Source organism: Haemorhous mexicanus, chromosome 2, assembly GCF_027477595.1.
Source record: "Haemorhous mexicanus isolate bHaeMex1 chromosome 2, bHaeMex1.pri, whole genome shotgun sequence".
In the NCBI taxonomy this organism is placed as follows: Eukaryota; Metazoa; Chordata; class Aves; order Passeriformes; family Fringillidae; genus Haemorhous; species Haemorhous mexicanus.
This window is the reverse complement of record NC_082342.1, coordinates 15,932,899-15,955,784: the sequence shown is the minus strand read 5'-3', so window position 1 is coordinate 15,955,784 and position 22,886 is coordinate 15,932,899. Positions and strand designations below refer to the sequence as shown.

The window sequence follows — 22,886 nt, the reverse complement described above, 5'->3', positions numbered from 1 at the left end:
CCAACAAGGCCATCATACATACATCCTCAGCTACTGCTCCACCTGTGAATTTTTGGACACCGCTGTCATGGTAATGGGGAATTACTGTGATTTCAGCACATTTTTTACCAGAGGGCAGCAGATCTTTGCTGAAGATCATCTAGGTTTCATTTTTCCAGGTTTTGGAGAAAGCCTTGGTAACATTTAGAAATCAACATATTTGTGTGTGATGGCTTTTTTTTTTTTTTTAAACACAACATTCTCCTATGTAGGATTGGTGAGTTGCTAGTTTGTGAAGACAAGGTTGGTTCTCTTGCAGAGACAGCTGGACAAGGGCAGATGACATGAATTATTTGCCTGTGTCTGTAATAGACAGTCATGAGAGGTATCACTGGAAATATTTGTAATTTGGAGAAAAAGGCTTATGGTTTGTTGCCACAGTTTTTTACAACAGTTGATTCAATTGTTCTCTGGCTGAGTTTGGTACCCGGCTTGCAAACACCAGTGTGCTTATATCTATTTGCAATTGCAAATAGACCCCATTAATTCCATTGTTATCACATTGCTGATTTCAGTGGGAAAGCTCACAGTAATGGGAGTTGGGCATGTATTTAAGTTTTCTTAAAAATTAAATTTTGCTTCCTAGCAAAACTGCTCCATCATTGATTACAGTTATATCAATATGACTATTTAACATAGAAATCTTCACTGGTTCCTTTGAATCTTGATAGGCATTCCCCTAAGTGCACAGAGAATCATGGAATCCCAGACTGGTTTGGGTTGGAAGGGCCCTTAAAGACCACCCAGTTCAATTGCCCCTGCCATGGACAAGGACACCTTCCACTAGACCAGGCTGCTCAAAGCTCCATCCAGGCTCCAGCCTGGCCTTGGAGACTCACAGGGGTGGGGCAGCCACAACTTCTCTGGACAGAAGTTTTCATAAATTTTTTCTTATTTTCATGTAATCCATTGCTGGCAATACAAGGCTCTTACAACTTGCTATTTCAAAGCCTTTGTTGTACTGTATGGATCCAGCCTTAGTTGTTAAAAATAGGTTAGAAACTGTTGTAAAGTAGTTGATAATTGTTAAGCACGTACTGTTAGTTTGGTTATTGTATTGCAAAAGGGGTTAAGAGGGTCGTTATAAGAAATACAGTACTCGATGTACCATAATACACCTCAGCAAAGTGCACAGTCCCCAGGCAAAACAGCCAGCCTGGACAGAACTGTAATGGGCCAATCAAGTGCCTTAAACCTTCATGCAAATGAAGGCTCCAAAAAGAAACCAATCCAAAGGGAAAAAAACCAGGATAAAAAGGGGCATCTGACCCACTGAAGTCATGCCACTCCATCTGGGACATGGGAGACATCGCTACATTGCTGCTGAAAAGAAAACTCAGCGCCGTTGCAGCATCCTCAACGGGAATGCTCCTGCTGCTCAGGCTGTGGGCCCCTATGCTGAAAAAGAAAAAGCTGATAAAAACAAGAGCAGGCTCCCAGTACTAAAGTGATTTCAGCATTTATTGTAATAAAAGAAAGGCCTAAAGCAAGGGGGCCCATGGGCCGAGCAGGAGCATTCCCATTGAGGATGCTGCAGCACCGGCGCTGAGGCTTCTTGAGCAGCGATGTCCCCAAGTTCCAGGTGGAGTAGCACAGCTTCCTTGGGTCAGATGCCCCTTTTTATCCTGTTTTTTGTCCCTCTGGATTGGTTTCTTTTTGGATCCTTCATTTGCATGAAGGTTTAAGGCACTTGATTGGCCCATTACAGTTCTGTCCAGGCTGGCTGTTTTGCCTGGGGACTGTGCACTTTGCTGAGGTGTATTATGGTTCGTTGAGTACTATATTTCTTATAACGACCCTCTTAACCCCTTTTACAATACAATAACCAAACTAACAGTATGTGCTTAACGATCTATCAACTATTTTACAACAGTTTCTAACCTATTTTTAACATTAGTCATATCTCACAGAATTCAAAACCTGCAGACACAGGCAAGGAGCAGACTTTGGGCTATTTTAATAGTCCTGGTGTATGTTATTCAGGGGATGACAACCTTTCTCATGCAACACATCTGAAAAATTTCTGCCCGAAGTCTCACCTCCCTTGACAGAGTCACTGTATTGAGTATTTCTGCTCTCTCATATGGGAGAACATGAGTAGTTTGCCATTATCACAAAAGTTGAAGCTTCTTCCATTTGGGGAAATTGCAGGTGTCATCACATCCATCATGCAGGTTGCAGCCTTTCCCTCGAAAAATACAGATCAGCTGAAGTGGTCCAGTGGAGAAGTCATCAGGATGGGCAGGGGCTGGCACATGTGATTGTGAGGAAAGTGTGAGAGAACAGGGCATGCTCAGCCTGGAGAAGGGAAGGCTAAGGTTCACACATGGAAAAAAGCTTGCCAGTGAGGACAGGGCAAGGCAGTGGAGCAGGTTGCTCAATGAGATTGTGCAGGCTCCATCCTTGGGAGCTTTCAGGACCCAACAGCTGAGCTGCCTGGTCTGATCCCAGAAGCAGTCGAGCTGACAGCAGGAGACTGCATTGAAGATGATGCTGAGATTAGCTGAGTGCTGGTAACACCCAGGTCCTGAGTTCAGTCCCCATATGAGCCATTCACCTAAGGGTTAAACTTGATGATCCTTGTGGGTCCCTTCCAACCCAGAGTATTCTGTGATCTGGAAATAAAGACTATGTGTGAGATAAGGAAGAAAGGACAGGTGCAGGGAAATACCTCTTTTACAGAGGGAAGTCCAATACCTCTGTTTCCTAAAAATCTCTGAGTGTAATGGGAGAAGCAAAGCAATCATGAATTTACCTGCTGAGCTTCCCTCTAACCTGAGTGATTCTCTGGGGGGCTTGGATTCTTCTGCAATGGGAGCTGCACGGTTATGCCTTTTTCTGTCAAGGCAAAACCTGAAAACAAAATTTATCTGCAGATTTTAATTGTCAGCCTAGAATATATAAACAACAACAACAAAAAATCTAACAATGCTTTCTAAAAACAGTTGTTTCTCATTTACTTTGTTCTTTAAGAAAGACTTTGCTGAATTAATCTGATGAGTCTCTTACTTCAAACACCTCCTTGTGGAGTTCTCTCACATCCTCCTGGACAAACCAGACAAAGGCATCCCATCACTCTTAGCAGCCTCCAATGCCTCTCACTACTGACTGTGTTAAGTAACTCAGTAAATGAATGTTACAACTTCATTGTCTGAAGTTGAGAAAACATCAGAGTACAGCAGGCTGGGAAAGTGCTTAATGATACTAGAGATATTTTCCTCACTGTATGACTTCAGTAATGAATATCCATTGAAAAGTGAGAGATATCCAGAAAAAAAAAAATATGTGCAAGCATTTGCCTGTCTTTGTTGTGCACCTCAAGCAAGTCTTCTCTGTCATTGTTGCTGCTGCTGGAGATAGTTATGCTCTGCTCTGGAAATTGTCCCTTGACCTTGTTTACCTGGAGCTTTCAAAGTCCCCAAATTTACAGATATTCCATTGGGAGAGGAGTGGTGCCACAGAAGGACAGCTTCAAATCCCTGTAAGTCTCTGTCCAAATTTTTTCTCATCTGCCTCACGATCGCCATGAAAAAGGACAGAAACTGGGACCACTGAGAAAGACCCTGTTTGGAATCCTGGTCTTGTTGGAGATGGTTGCTTGCCAAGATCCTGAGGCCTGAGCAGAGCTTCTGGCTTGCCAAGCTATTGTTTGCACATGTGTTTGCTCAATGCAACACTGATCCTAGTGAAAGGAGAAGGGGCACTTTGCCCTTTCTTCGCCTGCGCTCGCTCTTCACAACAATATCACTGGAATTTCCCCACCTCTCAGCCTGGCTGGACTTTTCTGAGGTAGTCTTTGGTGGTCCCCAAAGAAGACCCTTCATCTGTTTTACAACCACCGTGAGGGATGGACTGAGATAGGAGAAACCTCTCCCTCAAGGACTGAGACATGAAACCCCTACATGGAAAAGCTCCCCCTCCTCCCAAGGACTGAGACTGAAACCCCTAACCTGGGGGAAGTGTGTGGGGAAGGCAAGCTGGCTAAAGTGAGATGGATGCCTGCAGGTGTGACCATTGGACCAAGAAGACAATGGTTTTCCTGGTTCTTGGCTACTGCTGAAAATATGGACTGTTTGTACCCTTCTTCATTGCCTTCTTTTTTTTCCATCAGCAATTACAATAGACTATTCTTTATTACATTTGATTTAATTTCAAGATTTGTCCCCTTCCCCCATCAAAAAAGGCCTATAATAGAAGCTTGAGTTGACCAGTGTCTCTGAGATCTCCCCTGACATGACCAGACAAACTCCATCGGCTGTACTTCAAAGGACTTCATCATTCTACATTTGGTAGCTATATACCTTCCTTTCTCTCTCTCCCTCCCTCCCTCCCTCCCTCTCTCCCTCTCTTTTCCCTATTTTTTCCTTTTTGCCCAATTCCCCCCTAATGCATTTTGCTGTGGCCATTAAATAAAGATGCATTTGTTTTTGATTATTACTGCAAATCCCCTTGACGTGTTGTTTTTTTGCACTCTGAGATCAATTAACGAACCATCATGAAACCCATTCGTAAGGACGGATCGTGACAATCCCATACCTCAGCTTGTGAAGATGAGGACCATCTCCAGCACAGAGAGGTGTCCGTGAACCAGATGGTCAGGTGGCTGCAGTAGGTATTTTTTCCCATGGTAGAAAGCAGCACTGTTTTGCAGCTGCACATCAAGTTTGCCAGGCAGTAATTGCAGTCACGGATAGGCATGGAACAGCTGCAGTTGTGAATTGTGTTTTCCTAAGTGAAAACTAGTGTGTGGTTCTTCTGACTTCGCACAAAACTTATGTGTATTCCAAGGAATCTGGCCAAAATGAGAGCCAGACAAATGGAGAAAGCAGGGTAGGCTATTGGCTTCATTGGCACTGGTGCCAAGCTGCCAAGTGTCTCCTCCTTCTACTGAGTGATTTAGATCACTTAGCTTTACCTACTGAGGAAAACCAATTTCTTTATAATACTAAAGATCTCTCAATGATTAATATTACTTTGCTTTTCCACTCATTATCTGTCACATCTATTTAGAGCCATATCACAGTTCTGCATTAAGGAGAAAGCACAACTACACTGATTTGGAAAACGGATTGTGACTAAAGTTTGGGATTCTTCATTCTTCTTTTGTTCTAAGTTGTTTCATCTGCTTATAAGACAGCTTGGACACATTCTTCTCTATGCAGACAGCTCTTTGGCCTGGCCTGTGCAGAGGTAAGCAGAGGACCAGGAGTTGTGCAGGACAATTCCTGCTTGTTTCTCCTTTCTGCTTTCATTGCTTCCAACCAGACAGGGGTGACAAAGGATCCTGTTCTCCACTTCCCTGAGTGAGGCAGTCTGAGAAGGGCTAGAAGTGATAGTTTTGTTTTACACCTGAATTGCTAAGTAACATTGTGATAACCTTTCCCTTAAACTGGTGTGGGATATACTGCGAATGAGGGAGGGAGGGAGGGTGAGCAGTTAAGGGCAGAAGTGTTGCTGGGCACAGCACATATCCTTCTGAGCTATGTGAAGTGCTGATAAAACCTGATTTTGATGTAAAGCTACATCTGCTCCAACCTTAGTCTGTAAGTTTTGAGGACCAGGGACCACCTCTCATTATGTCTTGCACAGCAAGTACTATAGGATAGATCCAGGCTTTGTCAGTTGTTCTGCCCCCACTTCATTTACCCTTGCAAAGCAAAATAGCAACTCCACACATACCTATGACAATGGAGCAAGTTTCCATCCCAGACATGGGCCACCTCAAATAGCTGGGAGCATCTTTGGTGGGATTCTTGGATTCTCAGTTGCCAGCCCTTTGGTTTTCAGAGTGGAGTTGAATTTTACCAGGAGCATCTGTGTTTTCCTGACATATTATTATACGATGGTACAGCCAATGAAGTACAGTGTAGTTTCTTAACAGAAATTATAAAGATGTTGGAAAGTTTGTCTAATTTGATGTAACTGATTTGAAGTACCAAGAAGCATTAGAGACAAATTTTGACCAAAGATGACAGGTTCTAGTGAAAGCAGCAGTAGAGCACATGATGGATAGAATTTGGTCTTTATCATGTAAAATGATTGATTCGCATCCAGAATGTTGTCTGCAGCACTTCAGAAAACATGATCCTAGTGAAAGGAGAAGGGGCACTTTGCCCTTTCTTCGCCTGCGCTCGCTCTTCACAAAACTAGTACACCTAGTTTTGTAGACTTCTGTTATTAATATTCTTGTTCCTGTCTGTCCTGTTCCTGTTCCTGTTTGTTTTCTTATCTCATTGCTGTTTCCACTAAACTGTTCTTATCTCAACCCATGAGCTTTGCCTTTTGTGCCTCCAGTTGGAGGTGGGGGAAAGGGAGCATGGGAGCCTTTTTCAGTGGGAGTACTAAAATGGAGAATACCATTCCCAAACTATGACAGAAGGATGCAGATATTTAAGTTTTTTAATCAAATATTTAATCTAAGTTGTGGAGCATACCAGAAATTCCAGTCTAGCTGCTGGCTGATGTTTAACTCCAAAGGTCAGACTCACACAAGCAGTAGCTGTTGCAGTATCATTATTGCTAGAAATGCTTCCACTATCTAAGCATTTAATCACATCGGAAATCCTATTTCTAGACCTCCACACTGCTCATTTTCTCAGTCCTTAACAGTGGCTAACAGTTGTGATAGACCAGAAATCTGTAACATCAACACAGTTTCACAGCTAAATTAAATTATTTGGATTTTTCTGTGTTGGAGGTACTGTTTGCAAGAAATCCTAGACAATTTTGACAGCATGAGTTTGGACTAAGTAAAAGAGATTCAAACTCCCACCTGTGTCAAAAGGAGTGATACTGCTTTTTCCACTTAAAATTTGAGGGCTTAATATTCATCAAACATTAGACTAAAATACTTTGATGCATCCTCATTAGTTTTAACTCTTTTTTCTCAGTACCTGAAGAGTGGAGAATCTTTAAAGTTCTCTACTGGTTTGCAGCCAACCAATCAGGTTTAGCTTAGCTGATAACATTTGGGGTCCATCCATCTGAATCCAAACAAAAGTCTAAATTCTGGCATTCCAGGAAATTTAAACTCCAGAAATACATCTGTTCTTCTCTGTTCCCTGCAAATCAGAAACATTCCTATCCAGTTCTCAGGATTTAGTTTCTGTGTGGCTTTGGTGAGGGATATGCAAGAAGTGCATATATTTTGCAGGTTATATGTCTGTGAAGTGTCAAAGTCACCTGCAATGCATCTTTTCTTAAGCTAACAACTATCTACAGAAAATATGCATTATATGGTTCTTAACCAAACCACATTGCTGTCTCCACTGCTTAAGGCTTGGAAAATTATTTGCTTTAATTTTTAGGGATGGGAGAACTGCCTTCCGTAGGGCTCTTGGAGATACACAGAGCCCTTTTTTGTAATATTGCAATTAAGATTAAATAAAATATGGGATGATTTTCTTGCCTGTTGTAGTTCTGTTCTCCATCACCTCCAAAATTAAAAAGAGGAAGTACTTCAGAAAACTGGAGAATATGGTGTGTGTGGCGCATCTTTCCACCATGGTCACTCTCTGAGCATTACCCACTTCCCTTAACAGAGATTATTTATCTCTTGAACTCACCAAAATAGTTTTAGACATAACCTATAGAAATGCAAAGAATGCAGCAGATTATGCTAAATGTCAAGATTTTCTATGCAATTTTATCAGAAAACTGGTGCGTGTACCTTCTTCTCTTCCCTAATTTTTCAGTAAAATTTAGCTAGACTTCCAGTATAATCAGTAAAGCTATTCAAAGTCTCATCCACCTGGAACAATGGATTTTACAACTGGCTTCCATAAGCTATTTGACATGTGTTTACGTAATATAGCAGGTATAGAAGTTCTGTAAAAATCATAGAAGCCTTTTTCAGCTTTCTAGTTTATATTAGAAGACCTTTGAACTCAGGAACCCAGGAAACAAGAATAGGATTTCAAATCTGAACTTGGCAAATTATCTGGATGCTCTTCACTCACTGATGGGTAACCAAAACTTACCTGCTTTTATGTATCGATTCTGATGAAAAGAATAACTCCTTTGTCTGCAGAAGCTCAAGCTAAGAGGGAGCTGGTTTTTATTTTATTTCCATATAATTTTCCAAGACAGCTGGCTTAGCGGTTTAGACCATTATTCTTGCCCAGCCTTATACCCAGTGTTCATCAGTGCTTGAAAATGGCTGGAGTAATAAAACTGGTAGCACATTTGCATACCAAAAGTGATTGAAAACTGGATCCCAGAAGCTACCTGCAGCCTGCAGTGCTGGCCTGGGAGGGGTAAGGCCAGTGCTGCTTTGCAGCTGGAATCTCTGCAATAGAGAGGGGAGAAGGGAAGCTGCATTCTTTGCTTAGCAACAAGCAAAAGTACCAATTATTTTAGGGAAATACTTACTTCTGGTAGCAAAAACCTGCTTCTGAAAAAGCTATTTTGAGTGATTTAAATGTAGTAAATAATTTGTTCATTTTTGGTCCTGAGTGGGGGGCCTCTCAAGTGAAAATCAGACTAGATATAAATAGCAGCAGAAAATTATTTGTTTGATTGTTTCAGCCATGCATGGTTTTAGATGTGTATCCTCCATCCAGCATGGAAACCTATGGTTTATTACATGTTATCCCAAAAGTTTTCTAGCACAAGATTCCATCCCTGCTCCTTTTGTTTCACAGGTTTTGACTGCTGAAGAAGATTTTCAGTGTTTATTTAGTAGTAGCATCATTTCATGGTTCTTTTAATCTGCTTTGATAATTCCACCTTTTTTCCCCCTCTAATTGCAGGTCTTTGTATTAAGAAAACTGAAAAAAAGCAATAAAAAGCCTTTGACTATTATGTGAGAATGCTACTGTCACGAGGAAAGTTTATCCTATTCAATGGACGTTCCAAGCCTATAAAATTGATGTCTTCCATTCTTTCTTCAGGAAAAAACTAATTAAACCCCTCATTCATCACATATGCCTATCTGAAAGTGGTGTATTAAGCAAAGAGGAGTTTAAATCTTGAGTAATGTACACAGGATGAATAGAAAACCCATCCAATTTAGATTAAAATGGCATTTTAAACTGAGCAGGTGTTAAAATACAAGATTACAGGAAAATGCAAGGAGTCAGTCCCTGAATAAACCTAATCTGACTAGCTACACAATCTGATCAGAAAACCCTAGGGAGACTGCAGCCTTAAGGGAATCAAATTGCTGGATTTGCTGGTTTTACTCCTTGGGAATTTTAGGAATTCCCTGAGTGGGCTGAGGGCTGAGAGGAATTTTGTTTTCAGTCTCTTTGCTTAAACAAATACTGTACTTATTTAGTTAGACCATAAATAAATTGAGGTAAATAAGTTTGTGATCAAAGCTGAAGTTCTACAGCCTTTCAGGCTGCAGCATGATTCATTTTTGTTGTCAATAGCTTGAAAATTTTATTTGTGTCTGCTTGTGCAGCTGAAGCCTGGGCTACCGGAATTAGGTGGTAGCAGTGGAGTGCTCAAGGGCAGTGGAACAAATTCCTTCTCAGCAAGATAAAAATGCAAGATAAAATAGGCAATACTGTAGCACTGAACTTGAACAGCACTCTGACCCTTGACATGTTAACGGTATTTTGGTTTTCAGGTGTACACAGACTCCAGGAGAGGCAATTAATCTATAAACACTTCTGTAAAATCCTCAAGTCTGTCCATCCTATGTAGAGCTTCTGTCCACAGCAGAGGCAAATGTTACAGTAGGGAAGGCTGTGACATGGAACTGCAGGGAGGCAGAATAACAGGAGGAAACTCAAGGGAAAGCAGGAAATCTTCTCCTCCCAAAGAATTGGGAGTGGTGATATCTCCCTTTTTCCCCCAGATGAAGGTCAGCCTCAGCAGGTCACAGCCTGATTATTCCCAACCCTGAGAGAGCAGAAAGGAAGCATGTGCAAGAATTTCATTTTCATGCTGTTTCATACATGCAGCTTGCACTTTTCCTAATAAAGACTAGGGGGCCAGGATGAGTGGCAGGATTTGCTTTGCCAGAACACAGCTGGAGCTATTCCAGCTTGGAGGTGTGCACAGTGTATGCTGTCTGGGAAGGCAGACACACACTAACCTGGGTATTCACATTTGAATTGCATCAGGATAAGCATTTACTTAAATGAAAAGTGAGAAGGAAGTTTTATGAAGCTTTACCAGCACAGGAGGAGAGAACTATTTTGCACAGATGTAAGGGAGAATGATTGGTGGAGTTGTGCTCCCTGGGATTTAAAGTCCAAATATTCCAAAAAACCCACAAGTCTATATCCATGCATAAAGCATTAATGTGCAGGCTCACAAATACACCACTGTATTTGGACTTTTGTAATTGTAAGGTATGCACAGTCAAAGCCCTGTTTATTCATGTGTCCTGAGAAAAGGACACCTTCTGGGAAGCCAGGTGTCCCAAGGATGGGTGGTTAGCACTGTCCAAACACCAGAGCTACCTTTGGTGGCTCAAGCTGAGCACTTCAACACTAAAGCACTTACATTTATTTTTTAAAGACCTTTTAAAATTTTCTTTTTTGTATGTCAAACCAACTACTCCCAGAAACAAGGGCACTTACACTGGGTGAATGTTAGTAAATAAAGTTTGAGAGAAATTTTGGTTATTTCCCAGTACCCTTTCTAACATGACCTGGACAAAAGTTCAAGTTAAACATTACATGAAACTAAATATTACCTAATCCCAAAACATAATGCTGAAAATTCCAGTCTATAGTAGCAGTTAATTTTCTATTGTTCAGATCCTAAATTAGGGAAAAAAAGCTAGAGCAGAAAGTTGCATGATCAAAAAACTGGTATGAAATATTAGTGGTGACTAAACAGATGGAGAATGAAACTCTGGAGCAGGGCAACTTGGGGCCGAAAATCTCAGCTCTGTTCACTCAGATGTGAATGTTGTCATTGCCATTGAGACTCCAGAGCTATATAGAAATAGTATATTTACTTTAGTTGTCCTTACTGTATCACTGACTTTATTTATAAATTAAATGGCAGAATAAAACAGAGGTCCTAGATGCTCTTTCCTTGAGCCTTCTTTTCCAATGCTCTTCTCAAGGCAACTTTAACTAAATAAAATGTCTCAAATCCTGTCAGCTGGAATAATCCCCATGAAAATTCCTGTCCCCTTTTAAGATTTGCCTAAAGGAGTCTTTGCAAAATGGAGCAAAATCACTCCACCATTCCATGTGGTTATTATTCATAGAACTATTAATTATTACCTTAGGCATACAGATAAAGTGTATAAACAATGGCAACACAGGAAAGGCAAACTTTGCAGAATCTGTTACTTCACCTTGATTACAAAGCAACAAATTTGAAACACAAATACCTGCTAGGAAGAGTGACTGGAAAGGGAGAGAAACCACCTCATTCATAAAAATACAAGCTATTAAATATTTCTCTCTTATTTACCCCCCTCCTTTAGAGCCAAAATAGTGACTTACTCTTTCTCTGGATGCCAGCAGATGGGTTTGTCCATCCAGCTGGAGGGAGTAACTGGAAAGCCATAAGAAGAATGGCTGAGGTCACCTGGCTTGTTCAGCCTGGAGAAGAGGAGACAGTGGGTGGAAACTTCATAGCAGTCTGTCTGCAGCTTCCTCACAAGAGGGAGCAGAGGAGCAGGCACTGATCTCTGCTTTCTGTGACCAGGGACAGGACCTGAGGGAAGGGCCTGAAGATGTATCAGGGGAGGTTTAGGCTGGATATTAGGAAAAGGTTCTTCTCCCAGAGGGTGGTTGGGCAGTGAGCAGGCTCCCCAGGGCAGTGGTCGTGGCCTCAAGGCTGCCAGAGCTTAACAAGCATTTGGACAATGCACTCAGGCATAGGGTAGGATTGTTGGAGTGTTCTGTGAAGGGCCAGGAACTGGAAACAATGATCCTTGTGGGTCCCCTCCAACTCAGGATATTCTGTGACTCTATGAAATTTTCAGTCACAGCTTAGCAGAGGCACAACTGGCTCTCAACTGTTCAAACACTGTGTATGCTTCTCCACAATCCACATGGAAAACACCACCTTTGTGGCATGTTATACATTCCTGTTTTCACAGCAGAGTACCTACTGAATGCTAGAATTTCTGCTGCTAGCCTGGGACTAACTGTCCTGAATAAGCAGTGAGATCATTTGCAAGAACTTATAAGCAGCTTCACAAGGAAATGCAGTAGGACTACACTAAAAAAATCATGAGGCAACGTGCTGTGGAGCAAAGGCACTATAGTAGGGCACATATAAGGAACAAAGACTAAGATTTGCTGTGATTCAAATGAAAAGAATTTGCTGCTTTTTCAAAAATAATGCCTGGCCTTTACATGCTCCGGGTCCCTCTGGGAACAGCGGATACTGGCACCATGGTAAGAAAGTTTGGCCAAAGTCAGGAGGAGTTAGGGTGCCATTCGGGGCCTGGACATCCAGGCATTTTCTTTTTCCTACCAAACAGCACACCTGTCCAAGCCATGAGCTGAAAGCTTTTCCCTGAGAAAGCTGTGGGAAATAGTGTCAATGGCTTTACTAAACCCCAGGTAGACAATATCCACAGCCTTTCACTCACCCACCAAGCAGGTCATCTTGTCACAGAAGCCAGGTTGGTCAAGCAAGGACTTGTCTTTCACAGACTCATGTTGGCTGGGCCTGATCCCTGGCTGTTCTGCATGTGCCACATTATGGCTCTCAGGATGGTCTGCTCCATCACCTTTCAAGGTACCTGAGACTTTTCTTAATTCTTTGTCTCTAGATTTCCTCAGCCATCCAATAAAGGAGATTCTCCTTAGCCCTCGTTTTGTGGTTAATGTATTTATAGACACACTTGTTTTATTGTCTTTTACAGCAGTGGCCAGATGGGCTTCCATTCTTCTCGTCTTCTCTCTGCCTCATTACATCCTTGTTGATTTCCTGACTTGCTGCCCCTTGTTTCAAATGTCATAAGCTCTCCTTTTTACTCTGAGTTCCAGACAAAGTTCTCCTCCCTCTGGCTCTTCTTTCAGCGTAGCCTGCTTCTGTGCCCTGAAGATTCCTTCTTACAGCATATCCAGCCTTCCTAGGCTCCTCTGCCCTTCAGGACAGCCTCCAGAGGTGTCAGAAACATTTTGCAAAACACTTTACAAGGCTGTACACTTAGCAAAACACCATTCAAACTGCTCTTGTGTTGTAGGAATAATAATTTGTGAAGGATCTCTGCCACTGAGTTGCAAACACCTGTGATGACATTTGATGATTAACTGTGCAATTAGCTCAAAGACAGTAGAGGTGAGGTAAAAACACCTACTCTGAATGTGCTAAGGGTCAGACCAGTGTGTGTTCCACTGTCCAATAATACCAGTAGGATGAGAATTAACAGTGAGAATGAACACAGTGATCCACACCTCTGGGCATATCTGGTGGACCTGTTTGTGATAGCTTGCTCTATTGTTTCAAGAGCAGGCATTGTTTTTGCCTCTGAGGGAAGTTAATTCAGGATCCCCTCTTACGAGGTCAAATAAGGGTGCTAATTGTGAGTTGGTTAATCCTAGGTACGATCTGACCCAGTGGATAGTACCTAAAAGTTTCTGTGCATCATTTAGTCTCAGTTTTGGTTGAAAATTGAATTGCTTGTGGCTGTATCATTTGGTTCATTATTTTGAGTCCCAAATATTTCCAGGGTGCTTGCTGCTGCACCTTCTCTGGTGCTACCTGCAGCCCAAATGTTTTTAATGCTTGCAACAGGTTTGGCTGAATCTGTGAGAGTTCCTTTTTTGTTTGGGTTGCAATCAAAATGTCATCCATGTAGTGATAACAGTATACCCCTGGAAATTGTTCTCTCACTGAAGAGAGCGCCTGTGCAATGTACCATTGACAGACTGCAGGGCTGTTTTTCATGACTTGGGGAAGAACTTGCCATTGATAACATTGCACTGGTGCAGCATTATTAATGGAAGGCACTGTAAAAGCAAACTTTGGGGTATCATGTGGGTGCAGTGGAATAGTGAAAAAACAGTCCTTCAGGTCCACAATCAGGATGTCCCAGGAGGCAGGTATCATTGCAGGAGAAGGCATACCAGCTTTCAAAGTGCCCATGCTCTCCATCACAGAGCTGATTTTTCTTAGGTCATGGAGCAACCTCCATTTACCAGATTTCTTTTTTACAACAAATACAGGGTGTTCCAAGGGCTCATAGATGGCTCTATGTGTCCTTGAATTAGCTGTTCTTGTACTAATGATTTTAGGGCATCTAGCTTTTCTTTCTCAAGGGGACACTGTGTGGTATCCACACAGGCTGAGTTGTAAGCCATTTCAGAGCTGGTGTGGGACACACCACAGGACCTTACACCCTATAACACAGTGGCCCTTGTCAAAAATCCATCCCTACCCAGACTCCTCATGCAGACAAAACATTCCTCCTGCACAAGTTCAGTGGTGCAGCAGTGATGTATGGCCGGATTGTAGCTGTTTGGCCCTCAGGATTTTTGATCAACACAGGATTGCTGCTCGAGCAGCTCTGTGTGGTCCCTCCAAGGCCAGCAACAGCAGATCCCACAGGTGTAGCAGGCCATGATGGAGGCCACGTGTTGTCAGAGATGATGGTGACATCTGCCTCTGTGTCAATCATCCTACGGACCTTCATCTGCGAAGGCTTTGCCTTAGGCATTGTAACAGTACAAACCATGTTAGGTCTTTGATTTTCTATGACCTGTGTCCAGCTCATCTGGGGCTGTCCTGTTGATCCAAAGCCTTGGTCTCCTTGCTCCCTAGAATCTGTTTTGGGGACAGAAGACTAAAAAGGGATAAGCTGAGCAATTCTGGGTTTTTTCCAGGTATAGTGATGGGTGGAGTATTGGTGGAAACCATTGCATGTATTTGTCCATTAAAATCTGCATCAACAACACCAGGGTGCACAATGATACCTTGCATTGTGGTGCTGGACCTTCCAATTAACAATGCACTCAATCCTTTCCTGATAGACCCCTGAGCCTTGAGAGGGACCTTATATAGCTTTGAGGTACTTATGGTTACTGTGAGAGAGGTGACCATATCCATTCCAGCTGCTCCTCAAGTCCTTCCTGTGAGCTGATCACATAGGCTCGTACTGGAAGGTGGGAAATTACTTGTATTGTCACACGGTTCCTGTTCATGCTTGGTTTCCTGTTTCCCTGGCTCTTGAGAGATTGACCATTAGCATGAAATTTGGACCTGCATACCTTGGTGGCATGTCAGGTCCTTCCACATTGGCTGCAGCTTGCTTTTGCTCCCTTCTGTCCTTGAAACATCCCCTGTGGAAAGGACTTTTGGGGACAGTTTACCTTCATGTGGCCTTCTAGTCCACACCTGTAGCAATGAGTTTTTTCCCTTACAGTGGCTGTTACAGAATCTGCTAACATAGTCATATTATGAGAATTAGATCCAACTTTAGCACAGGCATTTATCATGTCATTGAGTGATGGAGTTTCATTAGGTAGCAGTTCTATAATCTTTCAGCAGTCCTCATTGGCATTGTCCTTTGCCAGTTGTAAAATTAGATGAGTTCTCACTTCAATGTTAAGAATTTGTTTCCCATAGCATCTTGTAATCTCTCTATGAACTGTAGATACAGTTCCTTGACTCCTTGTCTAATTTTGCAATATATTTGAGTTGGGTTTTTCATGTTAGTTACTTCAAATAGTGTCTGCAGACCCAATTCCTTCACCTGTGCCAGAATTAATGGATGTAGCCTGGCCTGGAGTCTTACATCACCCACTGGCAGGGAACCCAGAAGCTGAGGGACCCCTGCCCCATAAAATGAGTCCTCTTGCAGAAATTTCAGATTTTTTAACGTCTGTTTTTCAGCACTGCTTTTCCACACCAATTAAAAAACCATATATTGGACAGTTGTAAACATTAGTTTTGCCAGTTGCTTTATATCAAAGGGAGTTACCTCCTTGGTGGTTGAGTACTGTAGCATATTAGCAACTGCAGTAGAACCCAAACCATGTTTGGCCACAAGCTGACACTGTTCAGATAGAACTGGCCATTGAAAAGGAGTATACTTGTCAGAATTAGCCCTATTGCCTCCTATTATTGGATAAACTCACAGAGATCCATCCTCAGACTCCCAGCTCCCTGACATGGGTACATCAATGAGTTCTGCCCCATCGCAGACTCCACGAGTAATAGCAGCAAACTTTACCTTTCACCAGATGCTCGCGGGATCAGGCAGGGCTGTCAGCAACACAACTACTGGGGCGTTATCGCGGTATTCCACAGGGAGATGATAATTCCTTGTGTCCAGCAGAGGTGGTGCTGAGGGGACAGTGACTGCACTTCTGGGTATGGGGTCTGCAAGACCTCCTGGTTATGTAATTCCCAGACCCGCTCATGGAGGATCAGGAGGGGGGCCAAACCCACTAGAGGCGTGGCTGTGTTCCACAGAGGTGGGGCTGGGGGCAGGGCTCTGCCCCCTGACAGAGGCAGGATCGGGGGTGCAGGCACATCCCGCAGTGTAGGCGCAGCCGAGCTCCACGGAGGCATGGCTTTGGAACTGGCCCACTCGGTCTCAGCCAGGGGGAGTTTTGGTGATGGGAGGTGCAGGCGGCTCTGGTGCAAATGGTGGGAGGGTGGTCCCAGTGGCCACATGGCATGGCACCATGTCCGTGGGATTCTCTCCCAGCTTGGCGGTGCAGGGAAGCATTGCAGTGGCTGCCACGTGGTCTGGCCCTGCGGAGCAGGGAGGTATAATGTGTCTCCCCAAGGCAGCAGCATTGCTGCTCAACCCAGGACAGCAGCCTCGTGCAGCTGCATGGGGGTCTGGCACCACGCAAAAGGTCTGCAGCACAGCTACAGGGCAGCTTAGCCCAACACAACATCTCTCTGTGGGCACAGAGCATCTCGGCACTGCTGGAGCAGCACAGTTGGCCAAGGCCATGGTGGTCACCATGACTCCACATGGTTGGATTAGATAATCCATTTCACCACCTCCCTGGGGCAGGTAGCCCCCAGAATGCCTCCACCCACTGTGGTTTCCCCACTCCCCAGGGCAGCGCCACCTTCCATGGTTGTCTCACAGCGGCCAGCCGTGGTCCCACTGCAGCAGGGCATGCTCTCACAGCAGCTGAAGCCAGTGCACAGTGAAGCGGCTGCACTGCTGTCCAGCATGGCGTGGCAGCACGGCGTATCCTTGTGGGCAGACCCCTGCCACCCTCCGGGGATGCGCCGCTGGCCGGGGTAGTGCCCACACACACCGAGGCACCGGCTCTGTGCAGGCCCCTGCCACCTGTTGGGACATGGCCATCCCACCCAGCCCCGCCGTGTGACTGGGCTGCTGTGTAATCTTCCACATGGCACCCATTCAGCACTGCACGGCGCTGTGCAGCTGTCTCTCTTGGCACCCAGTCCTTGCTAGGCATCTCGGTTTTTATCTGCATTATTAAATTCAATATAAGTTTCCAAGGTCTTTGGATTTTAACAGCACTTTTATCACCTTTGTAAGCTGCATCCATTATATATTTACCAGTCTGTGTTCATGTATGTATATTTAATGCATTCTCTTTGGTAGGTTCCAATCCCCAATTTCTAGTTCATAAGATTAATTCTAATAAATTCTCTTCTTCAAATTCTATGTCCCATTCCCTTAGAAAGTTACTCCCTACCTGCCGCACAGGATGTTCTTCCACAGAGACGGATCCTCCCATGTTTTCCAATGGTGTTTTCTTCTATTTAAAAGGGGTATATACCAAAGAAATCTGGATTTTTTGGCAGCTTTTTGCCACAAAACAGGTCTGGTTGCTGTACAATTTGGGCAGCTCTACACACACACCCCTGGTTATATCCATTTTTTTGCTGGTTCGGGGGCTCTCCGTGCTCGCCCTTTGATTATTTCTTCAGCTTTTCCAATGTTTTTTTCCGGTGGTCCTGCGCGCACACCGGTCTGTCTTCTCCTGTTGTGCCCACAGGATCTGGCTCAGTCCAATCACGTCAGTGAGGTCACCACATATTACGTTTAATAAATCCGTGTGTTTTGTGGGGTCAGTGGTTGGAGACAGGGAAACACACATCCCAATGTCCATGTGGCAAAAGAGCAAGTTTATTCTTCAAACTCCTCTTTATAAAGGCAATTTGAAAAACCCAGTCTGGATAACTCATTGGTCTGATCTTTTACACTGCCCAGCTCCCGGACCAGTGAGATGTCAGCAGCTTAGGAGGGAATGTAATTGGTTGAGGTTCCTGTCACTCAACTCAAGGGCTGGTTTTATGGAGCCAGCTCGGTATCTTATTTATAGCTGAATTAATTGCCCAGTATAAATCAGCTTGTACAGTAATACACAGGAACCTCCTGAACTCACTCCTCTGTGCTGGATTGTATTTTCAGCAGACATCTAGTGTGTTGAAGCCCCCATGAAGACAAGGGCTGGCCATCATGAGACTTCTTGTCTGCCTCTTGGTCCTTGGTTGAGCGATCTGTACCCAGCTCCCACCTGGATATCTGCCCTGCTGGCATTCTCCACAATTCTTGCCCACCATCTCTTGACATATGCATCATCACTGTCAAGCTCTAGACAGTCAAAACACTCCCTAACATACAGGACTTCCCCACCACCTTTCATTCCTTGCCTATCCCTTCTGAAAAGTTCACCACCATTCATTGCACCATTCCAGTCTCATTCCTTGCCTGTCCCTTCTGAAGAGTTCACCACCAACGCCTGCACCATTTCAGTGGTGCCAGCCATCCGCTATGTCTTTGTGATGGCACTATGCCATGGTTTTCTTCCTGCAACATGTCCTCCAGGATCTCCTGTTTGCTGCCCATGCTGCAGGCACTGGGGCAGATGCACTTCAGTTGGGTTATCAATCCCAATGCCTTTTTGGGGAGAGAAGCTACAGTTCCTGTGTGACCATTCTCAGTAGCTTCCAAGGTTTCTAGCACCTCAGTAACACTTGCACTCTTGCTGCTTCATGGCAATGAAGTAGACATTTCCTATGTCTACTGAGATGGTAGCCTGAACGACCTCACTAACACCCCATCCTTTAAACAGTGTCAAGCCCCTCCCAGGCTTATCTCAAGTGACTTGGTTTTTATCCCCTTTCCCCTTCAAATCCAATTTAAGGCTCAGTCAACATGCCCTGCTAACGCCTGCATAAAGATCCTTTTCCCTCTGAGACAGGTGTACCCAGTAGGCTTGTCACCAGTAGGCTTGTTGTCATCTAAACCATCCCATTATCAAAAACCTCAGAATTCTGTTGGTGACACCTGGCTTAAAGCCAGGGATTTGTCTGTACAACTTTCCTGTTTCTACCCTAAACAGTGGACCCCCCAGACCAAGCTCCCCCAGTTCTACTGCTGACCATGACAACCTGTGGTTAGGAATATGCCTGGGGTCAGCTGGGGTCCAATGTCCTGGCCATGTCTCTTTCCAACTCCTTTCACACCTCCACCCTACTCACTGGTGGGGCAGCATGAGGAGCACCAAAGGCCTTTACTGAAACATCCCTGGTTTATCAATGCTCCCTCCAGCAAAAACCCAACCCACAGCCCCAGGGAAGAAATGGAACTTATCCTCTGCCCAAAACAGTACATTCTCCATCCCTTATTCTATGCCATGTAAATCCTGCTCAGGTCCTGTGGTATCCAATACCCACTAGCCCCTTCCCATCCTAAGCTATCATGCACAGGTATAATTCCCGTAGTCTACAGACCATTCCTATGAAGTGTCCATAAAATGCCCATAAAATGTCCACAAATGTTCACAAAGTCACAGAATCACAAAATGGTTTGGGTTGGGAGGGACCTTAAAGCTCATCTTGTTCCAACCCCCTGCCATAAGCAGGGACACCTTCCACTGGACCAAGCTGCTCTCCAGGCCCCATCCAACATTGAACATTTCTGGGGATGGAGCATATACCTGCTCTAGTTTGGCCTTCTGCATGGCTACAATGCCTCCAGGGGTGTACCTGCTCTGTTGGAGGTTTGTGCATGGCCACACACTTTGAGGTGTTCCAGTATGACTTCCAGCACAGCCACAGATGCTTCAAGGTGTACTTTCTCTGGCATGGTCTTATCCTTGGCCCACATTCCCGTCAGAGGCGCTCCTGCTGCACCATGGACATACCCACGGTCACCGATGCTTTGGGGTGTCCTGCTTCCACATGGACACAGCCACAGGTCACAGTAAGCAGAAGCAGACTAATTTACAGTAAGGCGAGCACAGGAGCCCTGTGGTTTTACTTTCCCTTTCTCCCTGGCCTCCAAGGCTGCCCTGGCCAGGCTCTCCTCACACCATATCTTACTCCTCATCCCAGGTGCCCCAAGGGGACAGTGACTCCTCCTCACCACAACTCCCCCAACTGGGTTCCAGCCCTCAGCTAGGGATAGTGCTGCTTGCACTTCCCCCACTATAGCAAATCCTTTGTGTGCCATCCCAGAGAGCCCCATGACCCCTCTTCCGTGGTGTCCCCAGCACCTCCAACTCTCATCCCCCTGAACCCCCATCACCCATGGATATCCCCCTGTATCTGGCTGTTGTCCATCTCCCTGATGGCTGATGGTGCCCCTTGTCTGGGGAGGACCCTGCTCCTGATGGACATGAACGCTGTCAGTATGTGGGGGTGATGAGTGAGCATGGCCAAGTCGCTGCTGCCAGCAAAGGAGTTAGAGGTGGCTGACCACATGAGTGATAGAGTTTGGGGGTTCACTTTGGCTTGGAAGTGAGCCTGGGGGCCTAGCTGAAGGCTGCCATCCCACTGTCATGAGCATTGGCCTCATGGTCCCTCTGAACCTCCAAATGTGCTGTGCCCTGCTTTGCAGACCTGGGTACCCAGGGAGAGGTATTGCTGCTGACCTGAGACACAGCCTATGTCCTCCTCAGCAGCATGAGGGGACTGGGGCAAGCACCACATCCCAGGTCAGGAGCACTCTGCACCTACGCATCCAGAGTGTCAGGACATGCTGCTGGCTGGGATCTCAGTGGGGTTGTTCCTGGTGGGTGACACAGCAGGGCAGGTCTCAGCTGGTGCCGGCATCTGTGTCTTGGTCAGTGCCGGGATGTGTGTCGAGGAGGGGCTCTGCCCTCTGATGCAGCTGGGCTGCTTTCCTCAGACTGCAGCCCCTCCCAGGCCCCACCACCCTCCCTGACCTGACCTTGCTCCTGCTGCCACACCTCCCCAGCCACTTGTGGAGCAACAAGCTCCTTCCCTGTCCACAGCATTGCAGCATCTGGAGGCTTCCTTTAAGGTGGCTCTGCCCACCATAGAGCATCTGTTGGCCAGGACTGGCCACTGGTAGCCCCCCACACCAGCAAGACCTCCACCTCATCAAGGAGATGGTGCTGGACATGGCTCCCACCTTCTTAGCTACTACTGTGTCCACAGGAGCATTCCAGTGCCACCAACCTATCCAAGTTGGCTGCTCCACCTCCACCTCCCTCTGGAAAATGGCAGTTGCCCTTCAACTGGGATGTCATGTTCATGATGGAAACCTTCATGGTGCTACAAGTCTCTACCAAGGACTTGTTTCATGAGGACAAGGAGGTCCTCATCCCACTTTTCCAGATGTTTGAGGTTGGTGATATTGCCCTCTTCCAGCTCTGCTTCTGACTGTTCTCAGCACCTACAGCTGTGATTTTGTGAGAGTTGATGTCCCTGCAGGACAGTCTCTCCTGTCAATGGGCCACAGGGACATGTGACAGGGAATGGTCCTGTCCCACCAGCTCTGCCAGGACAGGGAGGTCTCAGTCTTGGCTGTGGTGAGGGTGTGCCATGGGCACATGGCTTTGCGCATCTCCGAGCTGCTCTGACCTGTGGTTTGCAGTGGGGTCTGCGGGCAGCAAAGTATGACACAGCATGACACAGCGCGGCACAGTGTGGGACAGCACAACACAGCATGGCACAAGATGGCACGGCATGGCAGGGCTGGGTGCCATGCTGTGCACTGAGGAGTGTGATACTGCCATCACACTGCAGGCAAGGAGAAAGGGTCGGGGATGGAGCCACCCGCATCCCTGGGACAGTAGGACAGGATGGGGGACACAGAGATACCCACATAGGGTCCTGCATGGCAGGTATCTGTGCCCAGCTCAGCCTGGCCCTAGTGCCACTGTCCCCAGGACATTGGCTGAGCCTGGCAGGGGCCTTTGCTGAGTGGCAGCTGTGGTGTCAGGATGCAGCTGTGTGTGGAGTGTGTGAGAGGGGATGGAGGCTGGAATTAACCAGGTAGGGGGTGCAGCAGGGCTGCCTTGGGCAGGTCCCTGCCTGCCCAGGTGGCTGCTCCACTGCTTGCCTTCTCCTGGCTCCTAATAGTCAGTATGGGACTGGGGTGTCCCCAGGGGACTCCTGTAGCTCCCTGGGCTGAGGGCAGCTCCTGGGGGCTGCATCTGGAGGCTTCTTCATCCCCTCCATCCCTATCCTTCCCACATTCTGAGCATCCTGAAGTGTGATGCCCATAGCCCAGGGGTTGCTCAAGGGATTCGGGATCTGTTCCCCAGCCTGTCCCACAGCCCAGAGGGGTTGCAGCCCCCACAAGCACTTGGGGGAGCAAGAAGGGGGTTGGGACACCAGAGCAGGGGCCCTGCCAGCACAGGATGGTTATGGGAGCTGCCCCATGGAGCAGCAGATGGGACTCAGCAGTGCCATGCTGAGGAACAGCCCCAACCCCCCCAAGTGCAGAGAGGAATGTGATGGCTCCATCTTCCACAGTGCCTGCAACCCAGGGCTTCTCCACCCACCCTCTCCTCCAGGGCAGGGCACAGCCATTGTGCCAGGTATTCCCTGGGCTGAACTGAGACTGACTGTGGCTCTCTAGCCCTTTGCCAGGCAGGAAGGGGGTGAGGAATGGATCCTGCCCTTCACGGGCACCAGGGCTACCTCCTCTCCCTCCCTCCTCATCCCACAGGTGCCCTTTACACCCCTGGGCAGCACCATCCCCAGGATGCAGGTGACAC

General features: G+C 45.9%; 1 protein-coding gene across 1 annotated transcript; it reads right to left on the bottom strand.

Annotated features, from left to right (window-relative positions):
- Window positions 1-2,660: 2,660 nt before the first annotated feature.
- C2H21orf62 (chromosome 2 C21orf62 homolog) lies at window positions 2,661-22,744 on the bottom strand. The gene is given in 3 exon segments (XM_059870269.1): window positions 2,661-3,302; window positions 3,305-3,528; window positions 4,527-22,744. Coding segments are annotated over 3 exon segments (726 nt in total). The 5' UTR covers window positions 4,888-22,744; the 3' UTR covers window positions 2,661-3,161.
- Window positions 22,745-22,886: the final 142 nt, after the last annotated feature.